We start from the raw sequence: 22,976 nt of genomic DNA, 5'->3' as shown, positions 1-22,976 counted from the left end.
ATCTCAGGGGTGGGAGAGAATTCCTGGAAACTACATGTTTTAACCAAAATTTTTTGCTCATCTGAAAATACATGGAGTTTCATTTGTTGATATTTCGTCGAAATTTTACAGTTCTGGAAGTTTTGTTCTCATCTGCAGACGCAATGCAGCAAGGTACTAAGTAACATAAAAGCCTCTATTCAGAAGTGTTTACTTAGAGAATGAACGTCTGATGAACAACTAATAATAATAAAAGAACACAATCATTTCGGCATTTTAAGCGAATGTAACTTTAATTTCCTACGAATTCCACAGCAAAAAAAGTTTATACCATGTAACGTGAGCTATTTTTCGATGACGATTAGCATTATCTAGCGCATTACACTTACAGACAGATTATTTTGCCAATCAGTCACGCGGTATTTTGTAATGATACCCATAACAAAGGTTATATGCACCGACGGCAAATCAATCATCAAAAAAACAACAGAAAAAGTCCCGTCAAAATAACAAACAAGGACTTCTTCACTTGCTTCGTGATCACACAATAATTATTAGCATGGACGGCGGTATAATAAACTCTCTAGGCCTATATAGGCCTATTCCATTCAATAAGCAAAAAACAAAAACTTATTAATCAGTAAATCTAGAATTAGTGCTACTTTTCCTCTGAGTAAAATAAGTTTATAGGTTTTAAAAAATACTCTTCTTCGAATGTATAACAGCAAAAATAAAACTGCCGCAAGCGCAGATATCATAATACAGCTGCATTAATGAAAATGACACCAAGCGATGTCGCTTTGATTTAAAACTTGTTCCATAGTAAAGGTATCAAACTCACGAATAATTAAGTATATGCGCCTGAGAAATAAAACAGAGCATTATTTTTGTTAGGCGGGCAGATTTTTGAAAATTATTTGCCATTCAAAGGTGCTGATTTGATATCTTTGTGCAGAGTGATCATGAGAGTCACAAAACCTTCCTCTAGCAATCTTACACTTAGGAGTGTAACCCAATCCTGCAATTTCAGAGTCCATTACTGATGCTAAATTCCTTGGTGCACATCGAGGCTGATAAGGTTAACACGGCCTGCCCAAGGTCAAAACATATGCAACCAGCTAGCACATTCAAAACCCTGACGTTAGAGCCTATACAATCGGGAGTTACAAACGCTTACCGTCATGCAGTCGTTAAAGACGGTTGGTTAAAAGTTATTTCCAGGGGTTACAAGTTTCTGTATATAGTCCCATGTTACTGTTGCACCTTCTGAACCTGCTCGCATGGGAGGGACTTTGAACACGTCAACCATCAAAACGGCATTTAGGGCAGCATTAAGGAAGAGGCTAGCTCCGAATTACTGGAGTATGTGGAAATTAGACTGCTTATAGTAACACTCAAACGTCAAGAAGAAAACCTAGCTGTTTAGAGGATGCTCAAAGATGAGATTCCATGTACACTGGGCCAGCATTGGAGGTTGCTGGAAGCTCGTTCGAGGTAACCTCCTCTGCCCCAAACAACTGCAGATCATCAGCAACGTCTTGGAGGCCTAAACTTCCCAGTGCTGCAAGGAGTGTCTCTACCGTCGCTTCGCGACCTCGGCTCATCTTCCAACCCGAGAGGGCGCAGTGGATCTGCTCACGGGGGTCGTGAGGGTTACTCTCAACGATGTGGTCGATGCCGTTTTTGGCGCCTTTTCCCATCAGCTTACGGTATAGCGGTCGCCATTTGTCATAGGGCAGTAGCCCGGAGATGAACTCCACGTGGTCATCTGTGATTATATCTTTTGGAGGGAAAACAGCATGCACCAAACATAATTATTATCAACACTCGAGCAAAAGTCATAAGTAGAACAAAATCCATCGATGTGTGTCTGATCTTTTAAAGAAATTAACCATTAACTTATCCCTCAATTTTTTAAAAAAGTCAGAATAGGTTTTAAAAGAAGACAGAATAAAAGTAGACTTAAATCATGCTTCGTTTGACCGAGCAAATAGGACGGCGTAAACTGCCACTTCACATATAGGCCTACCTTCTATGCTCACTGGCATATTGTTGTTGTTCTTGGAAATTTGCGTGGGTCTCTGTGAAAACAAACAAACAACCCAACAAACAAACAAACAAACAAACAAACAAGAAATTCAAATATGTAAAGATTTATGCATTTTATGCAACCATCCTCTAACTTTCCTCTCTCTCTGGAACAGTAATTAACATCCTTCATGCGCAAGGCCTCACCGACTTTCTGTAATGTGCAAACCTGTTTGACTCAAAACAGCAACAACAGGTTGCCTGGGAACGTTTTTGCTATACGACTGAGAATAACACGTGCAACTATCAAAGCCATTGTGTAAGCGGCTGAAGACATTCCCATAGCTGCGTGTACTAAACTGATAGCCACATCCAGTAATATGACAGCAGCACTGCCATTACCTTTGAAAGAGGTGCGGTGACGAGGATTGGCGTCACAAGATCAGCCTCGGGCATGGTGTTCTTGATTCGGACCATCGCTTGGAAGAAAGTAAGAAACTCGCCATTGTCGAGATTCTTCGGATGGAAGGAGAACATCTCCCGGGCCGACAAGAGGGGAGAACAGCAGCATCGGGTGACTGATTCAACGGACATCACCTGGGTGTATGAAAAGACCGGTAATCAGACACAATTGATTAAATTTCGCTCTGCTTTTCCCTATTCTTAACAGGAACACATTTTCTATACAAAAATTCAGGATTTCTGACTTTCTTTTGGTTTTGATTGTTGGTAATTGCAAACGCATGTTCGCATCTTATTTTCAGTAAAAAAACAGCCAGTCGATAATTAAGCTTTATCAAAAATCCGTCTTACTCGCTGTGCAGGGTGGAGTCCTTGGAAGGTTTGTAGCCTCCATTTCCAGTCGGCACCCATGCTTTCCTTGTCAACCTGGATGGCGAGCCATGAAGGTTCACCAGATTTGTATTCCAGTTTAAGAGGGAAATATCCCGTCATTCCACTTTGGGCACCCACGCATTTGCTCGCCCTTTCGTTCTTCTCCACGTTAGCTTTGCGTGTGTCCTATTGAGATCGGTACAACAGAAAGTTCATTTTACAAGGTAGGCCTGAAACTAAAAAAGATGGAAAATCAGAGTCTTGTGGAACTTCAAAAGGAAAATTGAAAAGCAGCTTTTAATTCAAAAAGGTGTATTTGTTTTTTGTGTAGGCCTAACCTTGAGAAACCTCGCAAACCGCGACGTTTTGTTTGATATTTCAACTAACAAAACGAGAAATTCATTAAACAACACAGATACTGCATAATTATGCAGTCTGTAATGAAACCCGTTCAAGTTGAGTAAACTGTATTCGTATTCGCAGTGCCCTTTTACATACCTTTATGGTGTCAATGATGTAAACATTAAGGTCCATTTGTTGGTGACCTTCGACCTTGAAGTGTTTCCAGTAGACAACAACTTCTAGGTTCAGAGGATGCTTCTCATTGCACCCTGTGCAGACATACTCCGAGAAATGAGAAGTTGAGATGTTAATGTACTTCTCATCCACTTTAAAATTTACCCGACTTGAATCTCTGGAGTGCCTGTCTGCTTTTCCTGAGTGCCACCTCTTCTCTACCCAACCCCACTTTGACTTGGCGTTCGCGTCCTCACCACGAAGAAACGCGGTAGCTTCAGGGTCTTGAGAAGAGGTGGTTGGAGTTGGATCAGAGAGCGAGACGTCATTGGTGTCAGCGGTGGGATCTGTGAAATGTACAATAAAGGTCCAACCTGGCTGCAATCGTGCACGGTGCGGAAGCCGTATTTTGACATCTCTCGTGAACTTCTCAAGACCGGGAGATTCCATTTCTACCAGAGGGGTGAGCCACAAGGCGTTGGGGTCTCTAATCTTGGGCCCAATGGAGTGCGGACACAGCGAGATCCTCGCAATGATGAGCTGCTCTTGGTGTTCGGCTGGAATAGCACCTTGGGGGATCTCTAGGATGACATCTGAGTCTTCACAGGACAGGATGCCCCCTTCTGGACCAAACCGACCAATCATGACCAACCAGAAAGGATCTTTTCCGCGGAGGACCTGAATGGGAGCAGGTGAGCCAACGTCTTCCGCAGGGGGTGCAGAAACTGTTTGGGCGCCTTGCTCGTATAAACTAGGCTCACGGAAGACATTCAAGTTGTTCTCCTTGGATCGATGGACCTCAACCAGAGGTACCTCAGAGTAGGATTCCCTGGAATTGCAAGCTGACAAGGAACTCTCCATGACTACTTGTCTGGTGTTTCGGTCGACACCTGCGATGATTTGTCTCTTATTTACATGTACCTGGTTGCTAATTGATGGCAGAGGAGACGTTGCTTGATGTCTTGATGATGGTGTGAGACCCAGTTGATGAGCTGAGGACTCATTATTGATGCTTCCGTAGCAGTGATGCGTCTTTGTGTACTTAATCCTATATTTTAACCCCTTGTGACATCTTGGAACGGAAAGAGAATAGCAAATGATAAGGGAAACTTGTTTAAAATCGTCTAAGCAAGTTCCTCTGATACAAATTTAAAATTAATTTTCTCCTTTGCATCGATGTGTAAAAGGAAGTGTACTATGACCCGCTTCGGGTGAAGGGGGAGGGGCTGACACAGAACATAAGCATATTTCGTACACCTAGACAGGAAATAAATGTGAAAGAAAGTACTATACGTCACCTCACTGCTGTGATAATTAACATAAAAAGGAAGAGAACATTCAAAAAGACAACTCCAGCTGTTATGATGGTGATGCGCGTCCCCGTCGGTTTATGATGCGGAGAAGACGATGGTTCTACTTCACGATTGATTACAGGTAGATCATCGCGATTTCCAAGCTTCGGAATGTGAAAATGAAATCCTGTTCTCGTGGACGTCACTCTTGTTGTGGGCAAAGGCTGGCTTGCCGTGGTCTTACCAGGGTCAGTCGAGACAAGTGGTACTGTGTAAAAACAAGCAATTATCACGAGACGGCTGTACATACTTCCCTTTAAGATACGCATAAGAGAGAAGTGTGACATAACTGCTTCTACTTTATACCAACTTAAACAGCAACAGAAAGTTTCTCATCTAACGCTTGCATTCTATATACTTTCTCAGTTGAAATAAAATGAACAGCGTCAATTTTATGTGCAAGGGAGGCAGACATTTCATAAATACACGTCCTCACCACAATCCAAATTGTCCGCGTCGACCACCTTGTCGGAGTTCTCACGCTTGACACCGAAGTCATCGCACAGCGTGTTGCTTCTCCCGTGACAGGGAAGCAGTAGAGGTATTCCCGGGGGACAAACACGGCAGGGATAGCAAGAGTAGAATCTGTGCGTGTATCCAATTATTTATGGAAAGGAAGTAATAAATAAAAGGTGACTAAAACAATATTCAAAATGCGGCTATGGCTTAAGGGTGCTGGGGAAAAAAATCATGGAGTCTCAGGCCATGTCCCAAACGGGCTTCCAGACCTACAGCTAGGTCTATTTTCAACGCATCTCCACATATTTCCAATGGAGCGAAAACCTGGACCTAGATCTAGATTCGGATGCAGCCTCAGCACCTGTTGAAAGCAATTAGAACTGATTAAACAGTGTGTAAAAATCTGTGCATAAATAGAAAGGTTAACACAATCAGCAGCTGTACGTTGCCCCATCTCACAGTCCCTCATTACCGTCTGATCTCTATGCAGTGTCAGCATTTTTGTATGCCAACTAGTCCTTGAGACAGTATCGAAACTAGTGTGAAAACGGCAGTCGTACTAACCTTAATTCGTCTCGCTTGTTGACATAAAACTTCAATTCGCTCCGTTGGCTTGAATCGAGAGAAACTATGTCACGGACGACGACAACATACTGGAGATGTAGGGCACAGTGGGGCTCGGAAATGGATTCTCCTATGCTGTTTACACCATACGTATTATTAATGAGGATTTCGTAGAGTTCGGGATCGCGCCTAAGGTGACGGCGAAGTTTCTTGCTCAGATTCGCTTTCTCATCTCGCTTTGCTTCGTCCTGCCGGTTCACTTCTACGCGTTCCTTGGTGCCTCCTTCATCAACGCGTTCCTTTCGATTGCGTCCCCGACTACCACTCCGCTTTATTTTGAGCTTCACTGCGCACTCCTTTTCTAGCTCTGGAAAAAGACAGCTGACATCTTTGGCAACCTCTATGCTGACCAGACTCCTCCCAGCAGCATCGACAGCATAGGCTAAAGTCTGATGTTTCTGAGTGCTCCCTCCGATCAGCCAAACCGAGAGCGAAATGAGCAGCAGAAGCGACGCCCTGCTGAGGACATGGCAGAAAGATTGACCACGACACATCGTAATGCGGGTCTGGAAAACTGGTGAGAAAGATCAAAATCAACGAAAAAAAAACAAATCAACGAATTGTAGAAACGCTGAAATAATACGCGGGGAAGCACTGTAAACAGACTTGCACTTGTCCATGTATTTGTACAGCGACAAGCAGATCGTTTGATGACTAATAACCAACTCAACACAGTCAACAATAGATACCGAACATCATTATACCTGGTAAAATTCCTCAAGTCCCAGATTTTAAGTTTTGTTATGTCTGCCTGTTCAATGCGCCTTTACCGACCCATTCACACAAACCACTGCGCAGGCTGGAGTTTGGAGTTTAGCACGTTATCTGAACTCTCTGCCAACCCTGACATCACAGGCAAGAATAGTCACACAATCAAACTGGGATAAAAATACCTGCCTTTGATCAAGTCAAAGTAAACAGACTTGCACCTGTTCAGTCTGACAAAGAAAGCATCGTTGGCAACTGTTTGGCGCTGCTTTCTTTGTCTGCGATATTGAATGGCTCCAAACTAGGAAACATTCCCGCCATTCTGGACAGAGTCGTACATCCAGGACAATCATGCAGTTTCATAGCAAACACAAAATGCATCAGGAAGAGACACCATAAAAGTGCACCAAACAGAGGTACAAAGTCCGATCTAAATAATTCCCTAAGCTTCCACCAAAAGTTGGGAACTTACACTCGGCATATAATTCTATTGTTTTATCACCAGTAATATAAAAAAATCATCTAAACCGAACATAGTTTTCGCTCAAGAACGGCATAACACCATTACTGCGTTAGCTTCAAACCATGAACTACGAACAGTCAACATTGTGACGCCACAGCACTAACAGATCAGATTGGTATGGGGGTGCACTGAGCTGAGCGCGCCGATCCTAATACGCAGTTTTTTCTTGCATAGAGGAGTATCGAAATGTTACTTCATCGATCGTTTACTTCATTGGTATTGAAAAGTTTATAAAAAAGTACTTACAAGTTTGATGTAGGACAGCTTAGAAGGTTTGGCAATCCAGGAGTCCAACTATCTTTCACAGGCCGATCAGACGGGATAAGTAAAGATGTGCACATGTAAGCCTTCAGCAACACAGGAACTAATGTATAGCGACATCGAAATCCTAAAAACAGGGTATCAAATCAACAAACAAAGTTCCGACAATGGACAGAGGCCGAGATAGTCGAAGTCCAAGACAAAGGGTAGCTCAATTGCGCAATCCGGGGTTTCCCTTTGCCGCGGCGAGAACGAGTCAAAGTCCGTCACGGTCCATCGCCCAGTCTGGCAATAGCCCGCATGGCCTTGTGTTCAGTCTGTTCCAACTTAGGCTCCCTTAAAGTCCTTCTTACAAAATTGCATAAATGTCTGATAGATTTCGCAATGAAAACAAAAATTAGAAATTTGTGAACTAATATCGCATGATTAGTTTTTACTTTACTATTAATAAGCCAATTCCACATTCCAAGTGCGCATGTGCACATCGAGAATGACGAGTTGTACTTAGTTCTAGATGGACAAATGAAATTGGCAATACAGAAGATACACTAACCGACCATGCACTCAACGGATTTTTATCGTCTATGAGCATTTTAATTATTACTCTTTTAAACAAAAAATGACAATCGACAAAACATTACATATACTTATCAACATTGAATAGAAGTCGTATGATCTGATTTATTAAGACAAGTTCATTTACAGAATGGATCCGTTAATATTCAAACAATTAACAGACCAGCTTTTGAATTATGGCCATAAAAGCATTGAAGTCTGCGTAGAGACATCAGAGGTACAGTTTTCCAGATGAATTTTCGTTTTCATCAATGGCCGACGAGTGGTACGACTGATTGGCGCGAGCGTCAGAGCGGCACCTACTCTAAATCGGTCCGGACAGCATGCCGAGAGAAGCACACGCGAATATAGCCGCAGTGACAAGAAGGCTCCATGTGTAGTCTCCCGTTAAGTCGCGAAGGCCACCTGAGAAACACGTGCACTTCCTACTCGTTCGTGAACCAGCAAAGTTGAGTTTCGACCAAAGGAGCCTCCGTTTCTAAACGGAAATTTCGCCCTATCGTGGTTTAGCAAGGAGCTCGTACATGTCCATGTATTCCCCGCACTACATAGAGCTACTTAGCGTACTTAGACTTAAGAGACCTAAAAAAAGCCTAAAAATAATTCCAACTTTTTGGCGCCACCAATACATATTTTTGTTCCCCCCTCTTGAGAATTAAAACAACCATCGCTGAGACACAAGTGGACAGTTTCAATACAACGCCCCAACTCCATTGGTTGACTCACAAAATCTGTACTCACACAAAGTGTCTCAGTCTATCTGTAATTTTCATGGACTCATCCAAACAACACAAATTCATAAGTGATTAAATAGAAAACCGTGTTATTACAAAAGCTGTGAAAAAATATGTGAACATTTCTTGATTGTACTATGTCTTTATAAACGGCCATAAATAGAATAATTTATAATAAATACATTAAACAGTCCTGAACAGTCGATATAAAAACTTTGTGTAAATATTAGAAAAACAGAAGACGTACATGTTGTTATCTCAGTTAATGATGGCCAAAGTACTTAATTTGAAAACTCTTCAGTGTACGGCCAAAACGGTTGAAATGCTTGAGGGTGACAATGCTTTGCATGAACACATTACCAAACTTCACAAGATGAATCGGTTGTCCGAGTTATTTGGCTCCAGCTTGAAATTATACACGAGTCCATGGAACGCGGCTACAACTGCTACCACAAACACGTGCGTGTCAACCGTAGCCAAGTAACTAAGACACGGTCATTTATCCCTAAAGTTATGAATTCTCTTATCCACCATTAAAACTACCTCTTTAAACCTGGGGGACTAGTTTGTTTTGACACTTGCTGCTCAGAGATTACAAAATACTTTAAACAAGATGCTAAATACCGTGTGTAAATTGCTGGCAATTTCAATTCTTTCTTCTCTGACTACGCCACTGACTCTTACTTCTAAGCAGAAACAGCTTATTGAGAATAAGCCAAGGTTGGTGGCTGAAATGAGTGTACCCCGCAGATATGAGAGGTAGACTATAGTAACCATCATTACCAAGTATGCTTTGAAAGCAATGCAGAACATCTTTACTGTTGAAATGTACTACCCCGTCTCGGTATGTCTTAATGGCCGATCTACGGAATTTAGGAACTTGTTCAAGTCACACTTGTTCCGGGTAGATGGGATTTTTGTTTGCATCTGTCTTCTCACGATATATAAAAGGCACAAAAAATGACTCCTCTTGGGTGGTTGCTTATTGAAATTCACCTCTGGTTTTAAACGTGAGTTTCTTGACACACTGATTGTGAGTCGTCATGGATGATAAGTTCGTATTTGATCTCTTTTGGCTGCCGCAAATCTTCTGCTATGTCTTTTTGCCCCACCGCTTCCAATGCCGACGTCAGGTCTCTGAGCGTCGCAAGACGTCCCAGGCTCTTCCTCCAGCTTACCAGGGCTTCGTGGATCTGTTCAGCGGTGTTATCGGGGTATCTGCCAGCGATGTGCTCGATCCCGACGTCCGCACCGTCGCCCATCAGCCTCCGGTACAAGGGCCGCCATTTCTTGACCGACAGTTTCTCTTCGACAAGCTGGATGTGGGCATCTGTGACGACACCTGATGCAAAAAAAGTGAATGGATCGACAAAACAAGGAGTTACATTTTCTACAAATCTGTGGGAGTTAGAGAAAAAGATGAGGTATTCGTTAATAATCGTAATTTGAAATCGCTCTTCCGTGAAAGATGTACGCTTGTTCTCTCAAAACTACTCCACACCATTATACCATAGAGCTATTATAAAACATACAGCTCTATGCTCCATACACGTGAGACAGAAAACCACAAAAGGTCTCACCTTCTTCTTTGTTGCTTGCATTCAAATACGATCCCGTCAGTTTCTAGGAGAAAGAGAAAGAAGTGTGCATCATTATGTATCAATAATAACAATGATAAAATAATGTTACTGCCTACAGTATTTTGCTTTCACGCATCACAGACTATTGAAACTTGAAAATGTAGCACTTGCATACCGTGAGCAACATCTGCACACACTGATTGATACTGTTCATAAGTAACCCAAGCGGTGAAAGTAATTCCTCGTCTTACCTTTGCTGACAGAGGTACAGTGACAAGGATGTGTGTCGGTTCCCCCTTGGGCCAGTTCTGCTGCTTAACGCAGATTATCGCCTGGAAGAGAGTCAATTCCTTCACTTCAGCCGGGTTCTTTGGACTGAACGAGAATGTCTGGCGGGAGAACAGTAATGGTGAGCAACATCGAATCAGCGACTGGATTGGAAACACCTGAAAAAGATCAAAGAGAGAACCCAGAGTTGATTGATCATGTGCTGCTTTTGTTGTCTTCAACACAGAGAACGGTGTTTAACTACAATCAGGGCAATTGACTTGAGTTCACAACTACGAAACACTCACTTTTTTAGCTGGTAGACATCCATTGTAGGTATCTAGTCTCCACTTCCAGTGGTCTCCCATGCAATCTTCCTGGACACTGATCTCAAGAGGGGAAGCTTCTTTGTTCTTCTTCTTGTAGCCCAGGATGAGTGGGTAGTAACCAGTGTGGCACTCACTGCCTCGTTCGTTCTCCTTCACATGAGCCCGTGAATCCTGTTACATTTAGAACGAGAAAAAAATTTAACTAAACAGTTTGATTCTTGCAAAATGCACGATAAAGACTCTTAATAATTTCAGTTATCTAATAACTGTTTTAGAACCGTGATGTTTCTTACCTTTATTGGATCTAGAATGTAAACATTCAGATCCATTTGCTCACGACCTTCGACCTTAGTGTGGTTCCAGTAAACTACAGCCTCCAAGTGAAGTGGATGTTCTTTGTGACACCCAGAGCAGCTGTATTTCGAGAAGTGTGAAGTTGAGATATTGAAGTATTTCTCATCCACAGTGAAAGTCACGTCCCCTCCTTCCTCAGAAACTCTGCGACAGCTTTTTCCTGACTTGGTCAGAGTGCACTTGTGTTCAACAAAAAACCATTGTGACTGTGATTTGGCGTCATCGGGCAGTAGGGCCCCGTCACTCTCTGGCTCTTGGTTAAAGTTACCAGGATTTGAATTGGTGGCAGCAGTGGGATTCGTGTAGTTCACACGGAAAGTCCAACCAGGCTTCATGTGAGCACAGTGGGGAAGCCTCATCCTGACATCCTTGTTAAATCTCTCTAGTCCGGGGGACTCAAATTCCACCAACGGAGTCAGCCAGAGGGAGTCCGAATCTTTAAGTTTAGGACCCGCAATATCCGGCCGTAGAGACACTTTGGCAACAATGGTCTGACTGCCGTGGTCAGCTGGGATAGCACCTGGTGGAATTTCCAAAATGACGTCAGAGTCTTCGCAAGCGAGAACACCCCCTTCTGGGCCAAACTGGCCGATCATGACCAACCTATATGGATCTGAACCTTGAAGGACTTGAACAGGGGCACGGGTGGCCACACCTTCCTGTGGAGTGGCCAAACTTGTGTCAGAGCCTCGCTCGTAGCCAGGTTCGCAGAAGACATTCAAGTTACTTTCCTTTGCTCGCTGAGGGATCAGTTCACTGTGAGGGAGGTATCGACCTGAGGTGTTCACTTCTCCAGAGGTCGCTCTGGAAGTAGAACTAACACCAGCATCGTAAGAAATAACGTTCTGCCTGTTGTCGACTTGATTTTCTACTGACGTTGGCTGCGATGCTGATGGGGTGGCACGTAACCGGGGAGTCGACAAGGCATTATTGAAGCATCCACTTCGAGGTCGTTTGTGCCATTTTTTGCACTTGGATCTATTAATTAAACACAGATAACGACCCAGAGATATGAATAGAATGTAAAATGAGAAAATAAAAGACAGCGCATTAGGAATACAGTTTAAATACAGCAAGTGTTACCATCAGCAGTTGTCCACCTAATTTTGTGCACATTCTGATGAAAACAATTTCCCGTTACCTACCTCTTGTACATGATGACAACTCCAGCAATGGCGAGCATGTTGAGAGTCACCACACCGACTGTTATCAGAGTTATTTGAGGTACAAGTGCTTTATGTGAAGGTGGGGATGCAGTGACTGGCAAGTGAACTTGGTCATTGATGTTGTTGTCCCCAGTGCTCTCGTCTACAACAAACAGGTTGCCAGCCGTGGTCCAAATCATAAATCTCGTATCTGACAATGAGGCAACAGGTGTGGTGGATGGTGAAGGAATCTGCGGAACTGAAACACAACGAATTAATTAAAACTCCTATCACTGCACAGAACTTAAGAGATAAGAATTAATGTAGCTTGGCTCTGGTTTCTAATCTGTTGTGTGTGTTTGACAACAGCGTGTAAGCATCCCCTCCAAACGGTCATCTTCCAATTTAAGCTACAGTTCGGGTTTTTCCAGAAGCCACTGTATTTCGACAGTCATCCAGCGACAGTAAAGAACAGAATGATACATCCTGTTTACCAGTCGCTCACTTCTACTTCCACTTTCCATTTTGACGACGAATGATTCAGTCACGATCTAACATCTCACCTCCATGAGGCCACATTTCCCTTCATTATTTCATCCGTTCCTTCTTAAAACTTGCTGGCGCATTTTACTGCCGAACAATTTCAGTGAACACTTTCCAAAACAAAGAACGCATATACGTTACATACTTAATACTTCAAAGGACTGAAAAAAGCACATCCTTCACGGTTGAATTGATAAACGTACTCAAAGCGCACTGAAAACGGGAATACGAAATGGCGCCTGATTTCGAACTCTTGGCCGACAGATTCCGTGCATACTTTTAGTAAAACAAGAAGAAAATAAATTTCCATCACTGCCCGAACCCCAGCGCGACCTAAGGAAACGTATCTTGTTTAACAGTTTCTGCTCATATGTTTGGTTTTTTTTGGAGGGGGGTTGCAATTGATAATATTTTCATTATCAATTCGGTGGGTAGAAGTTGCGTTCGCTGGTGGGGGGGGTGAACTTCTTCTTAAAGGAGGATGAGCATCAAAAGATTTCAAACAGATTTTAAAACAGAACTACTGCGTCAATCATAGACACAAATCCATTCGGGAAGCATGTTCGTTTTCGAAAAAAAAAAGGTTACGGCAGTCCTGTAACTGTCGGTTAAATAACTTACTGCAGATTTGTCGGTCCACGTCGTACTCGTAGTCGGGATCGACACATTCTGTACTGCAAATGGTGTCCCGTTTCCGATGACAAGGCGAGAGGATCCGCACACCGGTCGGGCATATTCGGCAGGGTAAGCATATGTAGTGTCTGCAAGAACAATATTGCAAGTAAAAACAAATTAAACACAAGCCAAACACAAGAGTTCACAATTGACTCTATCATTCTTTTAAAGAGGTGCTTTTTCTATCGAGAGTTGATAGAGTGAAATGATATTTTTACAGACCTGACTTCTCCACGCCTGTTGATGAAAGATCTTACTCGTGGGTCACTCCCGTCGTACCCCTTTCGGAGAATCTCCGCGTACTCATGGTGAAGAAGGCACCTTGGTTCGCGGTCTGTGATGCGCGCCGTCCTCGCGGGCGTTTCGGTCTCGGGAGCTGCGTGTGTGGACACTGGTGCGTCTGCCGTGCGAATGAAACTCGACTCTAGACTGCGTTTCGACAAGGGACGGTCAACGACAGGGATCAGATCACGCAGCCCGATCTCCGTGTTTCCCCTGCTGAGGCTCGCTGATGAGGCCAGGTCGTTCTCTCTCTCCAAGGGTAAGCCTCGAGCCACTTCCGCCGTGAGGATCAGAGCTAGCACCCAGATCGGGAGAAAAGAGATATGTCGGATGTGGTCAGTCATCGCTAACCATCTAGATGTCGATCAGTTAGTACCTACCAAACAAATTGGACAAGGGACAAAATATATACTCAGGTAAGCGAGTGTCTGCAGTGAAATCTCTGCAGCTTTTTTTTACTTTTTTGGTTAGGGTAAGCCTGAGGCATGATTCCGTGAAGGTCGTTGTGTTCTTTTGAGGAGGAATGAGAGATGGTTGGGGGTAATTCACTATCAGTTGAGTAGCTGTAGGCCTACCAAATCTTGCGAAAGGGGTGTCCCTAGATGAAAGTGAAATGAGTAAATTTCTGCACTCTAGTAAAAATTAATTAAATGACGTTTCTTGTCGTCAACATCATGCTGAAGTTACGCTTAAATCCAAGCCGAGTGCAAAAACGGCAGCGTTGTGGCCTCCACTTTCATTTTATTCCTAAGCACACTATAGGGTGATTGGCCAAAGTTTGGAAAAGCAGTGACCGTTTCGGACACGGCTTGATACGGAAAATGGCGGATTGAGGAGAGCCGTAGGAAATGGATTGCGTTAGAGCAAACGATCTAATTGAGCTCAATCTTTTTTTAATATCTCTGTTTGATCTGCAAAAACATAATTAAAGGACTAGAACCATACACTTTAAAGCACTCCATCGTCCATTGAAACAAAAATAATACCACATACTTGCGACTAATTTTATGCATGCATAATAATGAAACTATGCTCTGTAATAATAGAGCCAAATTGAATTCTAAGGCAGTCATATGGTGTGTGAACCAACTTTCACAATATTAAAATTCAATTTCCTTCAACACCTTCATGTATGGCCTACAACTCAAACTTAAGAATCCACAGCACTAGCGCCTCACTGACGGAAGTTATTCAGTTCATCTTTACTTTCACGAGAAAAAGCAAGCAAGCAAACAAACAAACAAACAAACAAACACCCCAACACCCCAACAAACAAGCAAACATATAAAAAACTTACCAAGCTGGTTGAAATTCTTAGCAGGTGTATCGAACGAACGGATATTTGGTGAAAATGATGATAGTTGCAACGAAACTCTTTATATATAAGGGTTCATGGGGATATCCTCTATTTTTAGAACCGGATGCAGTATAGGAATTTCCCGTAGACTACAGTATTACACAAGGTACGCTGCACTACAATCTGGACAATAATGAAGCATCCTGTTAACCTGTGCTTTTACTTTCATTTTCCATTTCGACGATTAAGTGCTTCAATCGTTTCTAGTTTTTTTTATGGAAGTGGTCTGCACAGAATACATTGGTTAAAATATTGGGGAGAGGAAGTCGAGGGCAATGGTGAAATCGGAACCCCCCTCCCGAAAATGGTGCGTTCCGAGTTGTATCATCTGTTTTTTATCAAACACACCGTTCTTTCATTTTCGATTTGACCAGTTTATATTGAGTGGTTATAAGTCGTGTGCTGAATCAGGGCAGGCGTTTTTGGGTTGGTTCCACCTTGAATGAATTTGACCCGAGCAAGGAAGGGAGACAGCAAAAGGGGATTTTACTCCGACCACAGACCATTCTTCGCTCCAAAATTTGCGCATCTGCAAGTTCTGTAGTTCAGTTTGAATTTGAAAAACACCGAAAAGTCCTTGCAATAAATGTAAGGAGTATTTCACCTCATGATAGTAGGCACAAAAACTTTGGCAAGGCGGTGATATCACGGGGATTTCCCAAACAGTGCCCGGTAGCATGCCCGCCTATGACAGCCGAGGTCACGTTATTTCTATAAAAGGATACGTACACCCCAACCCCAAAACAACCCACCTTAGGAACCAAAGTTCACCCTATTGAATAAGTGCACAATGGTAACCACGAAACTGTAAGTATTTTCGTCCTTATAACTTCCTTGTTGGGTAAAGCTGGCGAGTCTCTTCCACCACAGGCTAACTTTTTGATTCCTTTCAAGAACACTTAATCATTGTTGACGATGACGTAGCTGATTATTTTCGTATTTAAGTCGTGTCGGAACATGGTCGGAATTGCTTGGCTACAGTGTAGAATTAATTACACGCACGTTCACGCAGGCAGCAAGACAACGGCTTCATGCATTTACCATAGACACGGACGCATAGCTTGAAGTTGCACTCCGCACGCGCATATCATAAAGAGGGAAAAGGGGATGACCAGTCCACTGGCTTTTGTAATCACAGAGTACTCAAAGAAAAAATGACATTAAAATTATATTGATGACTCATGTTTGAAACGGTTGCGATGGTTGGTCTGCTTTCCTTGAGTTGAAAAAAAAATCTACAGTCGGTTGGAAGCCGGTATGCTTACACAGAAGCAGTTTACAACAGAGGAAGTTGGAAAGTGACGCTTGGGCTTCCCCAAAATCTCGCAATAACTTGGAACAAGGAACAGATTTCCCCAAAGGTCAGTCAGTTTCGCTCAGTCATTCGGCTTCCATCGAGCTATGATAAAGTTCACTCGTCCCTATCGCCCGTAAAGGGCGCTCAGATTGACTGATCACTTCAGGATCAGTGGCCGACAAAGTTTGTTGGAGCCCTTACTGGATATATATGTTATTAAAACGAAACGACAGTGAGTCCACATTAATTCATGTAAGCTGATTTGAAACAGCCTACATTATTACATGTTACACTGCACCGATGACGTCACTTTTTGTGCGTTTCACAAACAAGCCAGTGGGGGCCCACGGTCCACTGAGCACACACACGTAAATAGAGTGTTGGCGTCATCAGCAGAGAGGTTTATTGAAGTTACCCATTGAGCTTTGCACCTTTCGTGTGTAACTGAATTCCCTTCACTATTTGGAGAGAGCCAACAACCCATCCGTCTGCGCGCGCTGAGGGCGCACGATCGAGTTTGCCACGTCCAAACAACTTTAACCACACCACAGAGGGCGCCAGTTTGGCCATGAGCACACGTGGCCAAGAAGCCTTCATCTGATCTCTGTAACTTGACCGCGCGTTGAAAAGTAAAAACTCACGACAGCTTCAACTTGTCCTCCACTGTTTGTTCTAAACATTTCTTCCTAAAACAGAAATTGGCATCTTTTTATACGTGCTTTGCTGCAAGGACGCCACGCAAACGGAAGTCAATTTTTGGTAAAATATTTGAAAGTTGTCAACAACGCTTTTACATTTTAAACAGAACGAAAACGCAGCGATAAACCACCCGCTAAGCATAATTTAAGAGTTCAATGACTTCTGAAACCCTTGTATGGTTTATTAAATCCCAGTTTTGTTGCCAACTGAACCACATTAATTTCTTCACATTTTAGAATCACATAGGCGATAAATTTTTGCCAATGATTTTGCTGGAAAAACAAAAATAAACTTGAGAGAAACCTCGCTGGCAAATATTATGCCTTTTACACATCGCTGAAAATTCAATTCACGAAGACAGAATTTTCATTTATGAATCAGCTTTTCCATTTTCAAAAAAATGAAATACACTAAGCTATCATTTGGCGGTGAATATAAACCGTACAAAGTGGCACGTGTACGATGTGCTAGGCACAAGCACTGTCGTATCCCTATTGAACCTCTCTACAAATCCTTCAAAATCTACTACATGGCAAAGAAAAATCAATGCAACCAACTTCAATTTAATCCTAACTACCCACATCTCTCTGCAAAGATACAACCTGAATCCACCAAAATCCTTCACCTGCCTCCCTGCTTAAAGGGGAACACAGCCTTAACCCTAAAAAAAATCCTCCGTTATTGCGTAAATGTGTTCCCTGGAGGTGGGTTCTCCATCCCTCAAATTTCGCCGGCAATACGGGCGATTCACAATAGTGTGCCTCCAAGAGTTTGCAACGACAAATTTTGCGCATTGTGATTGGTCAACGCGTTGCAAACTCTTGCAGGTGCACTTTTTTAAAATGCCCGTATTCCATGTAGTGTCAGAGTCAAGAGATTGCGTGTACAGTACATCATGAAGCAGGGCAGTGTGGATGATCTGCATTATAATCCAGGCATGTACACTGTGTTGGTGTCAGGCTGAGCACAGACAGCCCAAGGTCCACCCAAGACCTTGAAATAACGCATCCTTTGAAATCATTAACAAGAGCTTTTGCCATACAGCCTCAATCCTTCAGAGACTTGGGAAAATTTGGAACAGTTAGGATCAAAGGCTTTTCAATCCTAGGTAAGAGGCAAGCAGCTGTGCTCCAAAATCTCCAAAACCTCAACGTGGACTTTGTAGGATTTGGTGAGGTCATGAGTTAAACTACAAGAAATAGCTTTACATACATGTATTTACAGGAATTTAAAGTGGCGGACAAAAAAAGAAACATTTAACGGTTTTACCACTTCTGCAAGTCCACTCAAAAGTCATATTCCGACAAAAGCCAGATATGTTTGCTTTGATCTCTTCTCCCACATCCAGCTTCACTAAACCTAAAATTCCTCTGGCATCTAGAACAGTGGAAGGACTAAACCATAGGATTCCTTTCTTCAAATCGCATAAGAAACTGTAATTCAAATGAACAAGAAACAAAAGCAACCAAAGTTTACTTCACCACAGCAGGGAAACTTGAAGAAAAGAGGGCGGAAAAGCACAAGTCCTAGGAGCTGGAGCCATAAATTGTTGTGCAACCAACAATGTTGTGGATAAATCTATGTGTCACAAGTCCCTGCAAGTGCATCACAAGTCATCCAGACTCAAGTCACAAGCTGTAAAAACAAATTTCTTTGTCACAACTCATTCGATTACTTGTGACTGAACTTGTGATGGACTCAATCAATCCCACCATACATACCTCGTGAAGTACCGAGGCCAGAGCTGCTACACACAATAATGGGCTCCACATGGATCAGTCACAGGTCTTTTTAAGTTTATGGCGCCCTCAAACAGAAAGGTACACCAGGATGGGATAATGGCAGAGCAGAGATTGAGTCAGGACTTACCCCGTTGATGCCAGGTAGTGATAAAATGGTGCTAAGTACTGGAACTCTTCGCAGAAAATTGATAATGACAGGAAAAAATCCTCTGTGGGAGATGCATAAAAAATGATTGATATCGGCCCTAAATCCAAGAGCATCCTTGCTAAAAAGACTCTATTGTTGCGGTTCAGTTAATCCTAAGACCTCACACTTTCCCCAAGTCTGTTACAAGTTCTTATACAACCTCCAAGTCCATCGAAACCCCAGGTCCATCACACGACCTCACACTTCCCCAGGTCCATCACATGACCTCACACTTCCCAAGTCCATTACACGTCCGCACACGTCCTCCAAGTCCATCCCAAGTACTTGTACGATATGTTAAATAAGTCAGCCAGAAGTCCTCACTTCTATCACATGTCCTCAAATTCCATTGTAAGTTTCACATGTACCACAACTTCATCACAAGTCCCAAAGTCCATCACAAGTCCTCACAACCCTCTTAAGTCCATCATTAGTCCTCAGAAGTCCCCAAGTTTATCACATGTATCACGCAAGTCTTCACATATCCACCTAAGTCTGTCACGAGTCATCCAGTTTCAATTCAAGTTATAAGCTATTCAAAAGAACTGTGAGAAAGCATTCCTTTGTAAAAGTTTGCCAATCCTGTGAATGGACTCACAAAGGGGATTATGAGTTATGACCAAGGGTGTGAAAGGACCTGTGATAGACCAAACCTACTTCATTTGCATAAAAACAGGAAAAAGTGTGAAAAAGTGCTGGCTCTACAAAGAACGGGTTGTGAGAGATGATCTCGCAGTCCATGTTTTGAACAACACACCCAATTTGTCATGAGAAAGGTGGCTCTTTTAAGATCCAGCACTAGGTATTCTGTGACATTCCTCTGGCACACCTGCAAAATTTCCTGCTTTAGATCCACACCGCAAAGCTCAAAAGGCCAATGGACCAACTTACCTGAATAATAAGAAAAACCCATACGTTTCAACGAGCATTCCGACTAGAGGCCATCCTATCAGTACGATGACCATACCCCCAATGAAGAAACCTGTGGCTTTAAGCTTGTGTTGCTGGAAAAAGAATCGAAACGTTCGCTCCAAACCGATGACACAAGCTAAGCCAGCCAGGAACAATATCTGCCAAGGAACCGAAGGATCAAAGTCAGATGAAAATCTCTTTCAAATGAAATCTTTCCTTCAGTTACTGATTATGATGCCAAATTACGATATCAAACTCGAGCCGAACAGCTGAATCTGTAAATCAGACACATCATATGATGAGGCTTAAACACTTGCCAGCAGGGGATTCAGTGTTTACGGTTCAAAACTTTTGAAAAACAAAAACTGGTAAAGTGTTTCTGCTCACTGCAACAAGATTGAGCAGATATGGACACCTGTCGCACCGTACTGTGATTAGCACAAGCCTTGCTGCTTATCTGCCAAGACTAAGATATTATTGAGGTAGGGTCTCATATGTAATTCAGAATGGTTGGAACATTCCCTTTGGAACCATTGGGAACTCAGCATACCCATTGCACAGTTGCCTAAAAATGGTCTATGTACAAAGAGGACTGCTCTCTCAATGCTGGAGCATTCCCAACTTATAAGACACTCACTAACAGTGATGAAATATTCAAATATCTGTAAGAAAGGCACGTTTCCTTCAAGTATGGCTCAACATCGGCGCCACTGACAAATTTTCATTTGATTGTGAGCAGAAGTACTCTCATTTTTATAGGCAAGAAGATATTTATACAAGTAGCCAAACAATGTCATACTTACATTTCCGATAGCCAAGAGACCTTTATCGAAAAGGAAGATGACTCCAAGGAATAGGAAGAACGCACCAAAGCCAGTAAGGCCTATACCAATCTCTGAAAATATAAACAACCCCCCCAAAAAAATTGTCTTAAAGAACAGTTCATGTGGTGAATCGATTACCTACATGTATTCTTCATGTTCTGATATATCTATGTACATGTAAGTGTGGTGGAGCTAGAAATTTGTCATACATTTTGCAAGCGTCTTTTCATAGGAGTAATTCCCTCTAAAAATACAGTTTTTGTTTAGAGTTCCCTCGAACTTTTCTGTTAGTGTATTCCCATATCTACTTTGCTTCAACCCATATAACTTGGCCTCCATGCTCGGACCACACTTAGTCTGAAGATCAGACCAGCAGAGATACTATCACTGCTCATGTATTTTTCCTCCTCACTAGAGTGTGCGTTTCTGCTTGAGTCGGAATTCTGTCTGCTTCTAAAGAGTCAGTCATTAAAAGCCAAACTCTCCTCACTAGATCTATTTTGACACACTGTGTTGGTTTCTAGTCCTTTTGATTTTTCCATCTTTTTCTGGGGGGGGGAACTCTTTAATTAACAAATTCTTTTTGTCCCTTTTTTTTTTAAATTGGTGTCTGAGTCCCTATTAATTCATTTTCCTGCAACCTTCCCCTCAAAGATCCCTGAGTAATTAGTTGTTTTTCTTACAGTATTGCGAGTTCTCCATAGTAAGCCTTAACATGCCGTTTTCCCTGTTACATATATCCTCCTTTACAAATGATGGATATGCTACAACCCAACCATGCTGATTACGGAACCTGTTGCAACTAAACTTGGCACAGTCCTTCACGCACAAAATGGCAGAAACTTTTTAGAGTACTTCAAAGTACCGTTACATGAACTGTTACCTGTTGAAATGTCAACAGTATGAACGAATATATGCACGTGCTCGCTGGAAATAACTGGTCTCAAGATGGGCTTCAATCGAATGATGGTGCAGATGATGAAATATTTGTCTAGCGTTAATAAGCCTTATCCCTATTAGCAATAAGGCTTATGAGTAGCACTCCACATGCAAATGCTGTTGTCATTCCACAACACGTTTTTATAATAGTCTTTTTTATGTTTCATGTGCACATGCTCAGTAGATTTAACGGGGGAAACGAATTCATGACAGCAAGGTTATGTGATGTTTGGAGAATGGACGCTCGCGGTTGTTACTGTTGTAGACGATTCGTTGCCCTCTAACTTTGTTCATGCACGGGTACCAAAATGAACATGGGGTCGGAATGTGCACAATTTGCTTTAAAAACTTCCATTGATACTTTGACAGACAAAAAGATGTATGTACATGTATTTTGTGAAGGTGGTGTTCAGTATTGGTTGGCTGGATTACACGAAGAAACACTCAAAGGGCGCCCTCACACTACTGCAAATCGTAACATTACGACGAGTACGACTGATCACGCTACGCTGATCATGCTGATTGATGTGATACAGCTAGCTAACAAGCAGGCCTACAGAAATGTAAATCACAGTTTTCTTTCATTTTCTTAGAATTCATTTTCCACTAAATGCGCATGTTTTAATGTGAAATTATCTAAAATATGCAATTTTACTTCTAAACACGCCTAAATACTTACTCTGAAAATCAGAAACTTCAAACATGTTTGCCGAATTTTTGTGCTGAAGTAAGCCGTATGTTGATGTCGTCTGCAAAACTGACGTGTATTCAGCCTCGTTCAGTAAATCTGGCCGTTACTTTAGTGTGATGTAAAAATACGAAGTTGTTTCTTTGACTTCAACAACAAAAATATTCTGATAATAGTTACGGTAGTAATTAAAATTTATTTTTGAATTACTAAACTTATATACGTTTCATTGTTCGTCCAACGCTGTTATGATGTAAACATGGCAAGAAAATCTAATTCGATGAAGTTGTCTTACGCCCTCACGCGTTCTGAAAAAAATTATTTTGGCCGTGCAGTTAGTTGTACTATTCTCTACTGATACGAAAAAGCAAAAAAAAAAATGAATACAATTAGACAGATGAAAATAATATGCACAGTTTTAAGTGAGGTTCAATGATCAGGCTCAGAGTGCTAAGCTCTGTGGCCACGCCCGGGATTTGTCGGATTAATGGGGTCAAGTCCCCGAGGGAGGCCTTCCGGTTTATTCATATATTCGAAGTATTCTGATCACGTGAGGAAAAAC

General features: G+C 42.3%; 3 protein-coding genes across 4 annotated transcripts; all 3 read right to left on the bottom strand.

Annotated features, from left to right (window-relative positions):
- Positions 1-245: 245 nt before the first annotated feature.
- LOC110975011 (uncharacterized) lies at positions 246-7,626 on the bottom strand. Of its 2 annotated transcripts, none has more exons than XM_087130558.1 (9): positions 7,270-7,626; positions 5,733-6,306; positions 5,146-5,294; positions 4,656-4,917; positions 3,340-4,429; positions 2,821-3,027; positions 2,410-2,604; positions 2,009-2,060; positions 246-1,759 (listed from the first exon to the last, which is right to left on the bottom strand). In XM_087130558.1, exons 2-9 carry the CDS (start codon positions 6,284-6,286, stop codon positions 1,413-1,415), a joined length of 2,856 nt encoding a protein of 951 aa, XP_086986684.1. In that variant the 5' UTR covers positions 6,287-6,306; positions 7,270-7,626; the 3' UTR covers positions 246-1,412. The 2 variants fall into 2 exon arrangements, with proteins under 2 accessions (XP_086986684.1, XP_086986685.1); XM_087130559.1 differs by lacking the exon at positions 7,270-7,626 and adding an exon at positions 6,497-6,918.
- A 228-nt stretch (positions 7,627-7,854) lies between these two features.
- On the bottom strand, positions 7,855-17,128 carry LOC110975010 (uncharacterized). The gene is made up of 9 exons (XM_087130560.1): positions 15,067-17,128; positions 13,710-14,145; positions 13,434-13,573; positions 12,270-12,528; positions 11,064-12,102; positions 10,750-10,941; positions 10,426-10,620; positions 10,175-10,217; positions 7,855-9,936 (listed from the first exon to the last, which is right to left on the bottom strand). Exons 2-9 carry the CDS (start codon positions 14,111-14,113, stop codon positions 9,599-9,601), a joined length of 2,610 nt encoding a protein of 869 aa, XP_086986686.1. The 5' UTR covers positions 14,114-14,145; positions 15,067-17,128; the 3' UTR covers positions 7,855-9,598.
- Positions 17,129-17,265: 137 nt separating this feature from the next.
- Positions 17,266-22,628, bottom strand: golt1b (golgi transport 1B). The gene is made up of 5 exons (XM_022227064.2): positions 22,406-22,628; positions 20,767-20,858; positions 19,943-20,121; positions 18,992-19,073; positions 17,266-18,555 (listed from the first exon to the last, which is right to left on the bottom strand). The coding sequence occupies exons 1-5, from the start codon at positions 22,428-22,430 to the stop codon at positions 18,517-18,519; spliced, it is 417 nt and encodes a 138-aa protein (XP_022082756.1). The 5' UTR covers positions 22,431-22,628; the 3' UTR covers positions 17,266-18,516.
- Positions 22,629-22,976: the final 348 nt, after the last annotated feature.

Source organism: Acanthaster planci, linkage group LG20 (assembly GCF_054643075.1).
Source record: "Acanthaster planci isolate LZ-2023a linkage group LG20, COTS_SCS, whole genome shotgun sequence".
Taxonomy (NCBI): domain Eukaryota; kingdom Metazoa; phylum Echinodermata; class Asteroidea; order Valvatida; family Acanthasteridae; genus Acanthaster; species Acanthaster planci.
The sequence above is the reverse complement of the archived record's forward strand: the minus strand, read 5'-3'. Positions and strand labels throughout refer to the sequence as shown.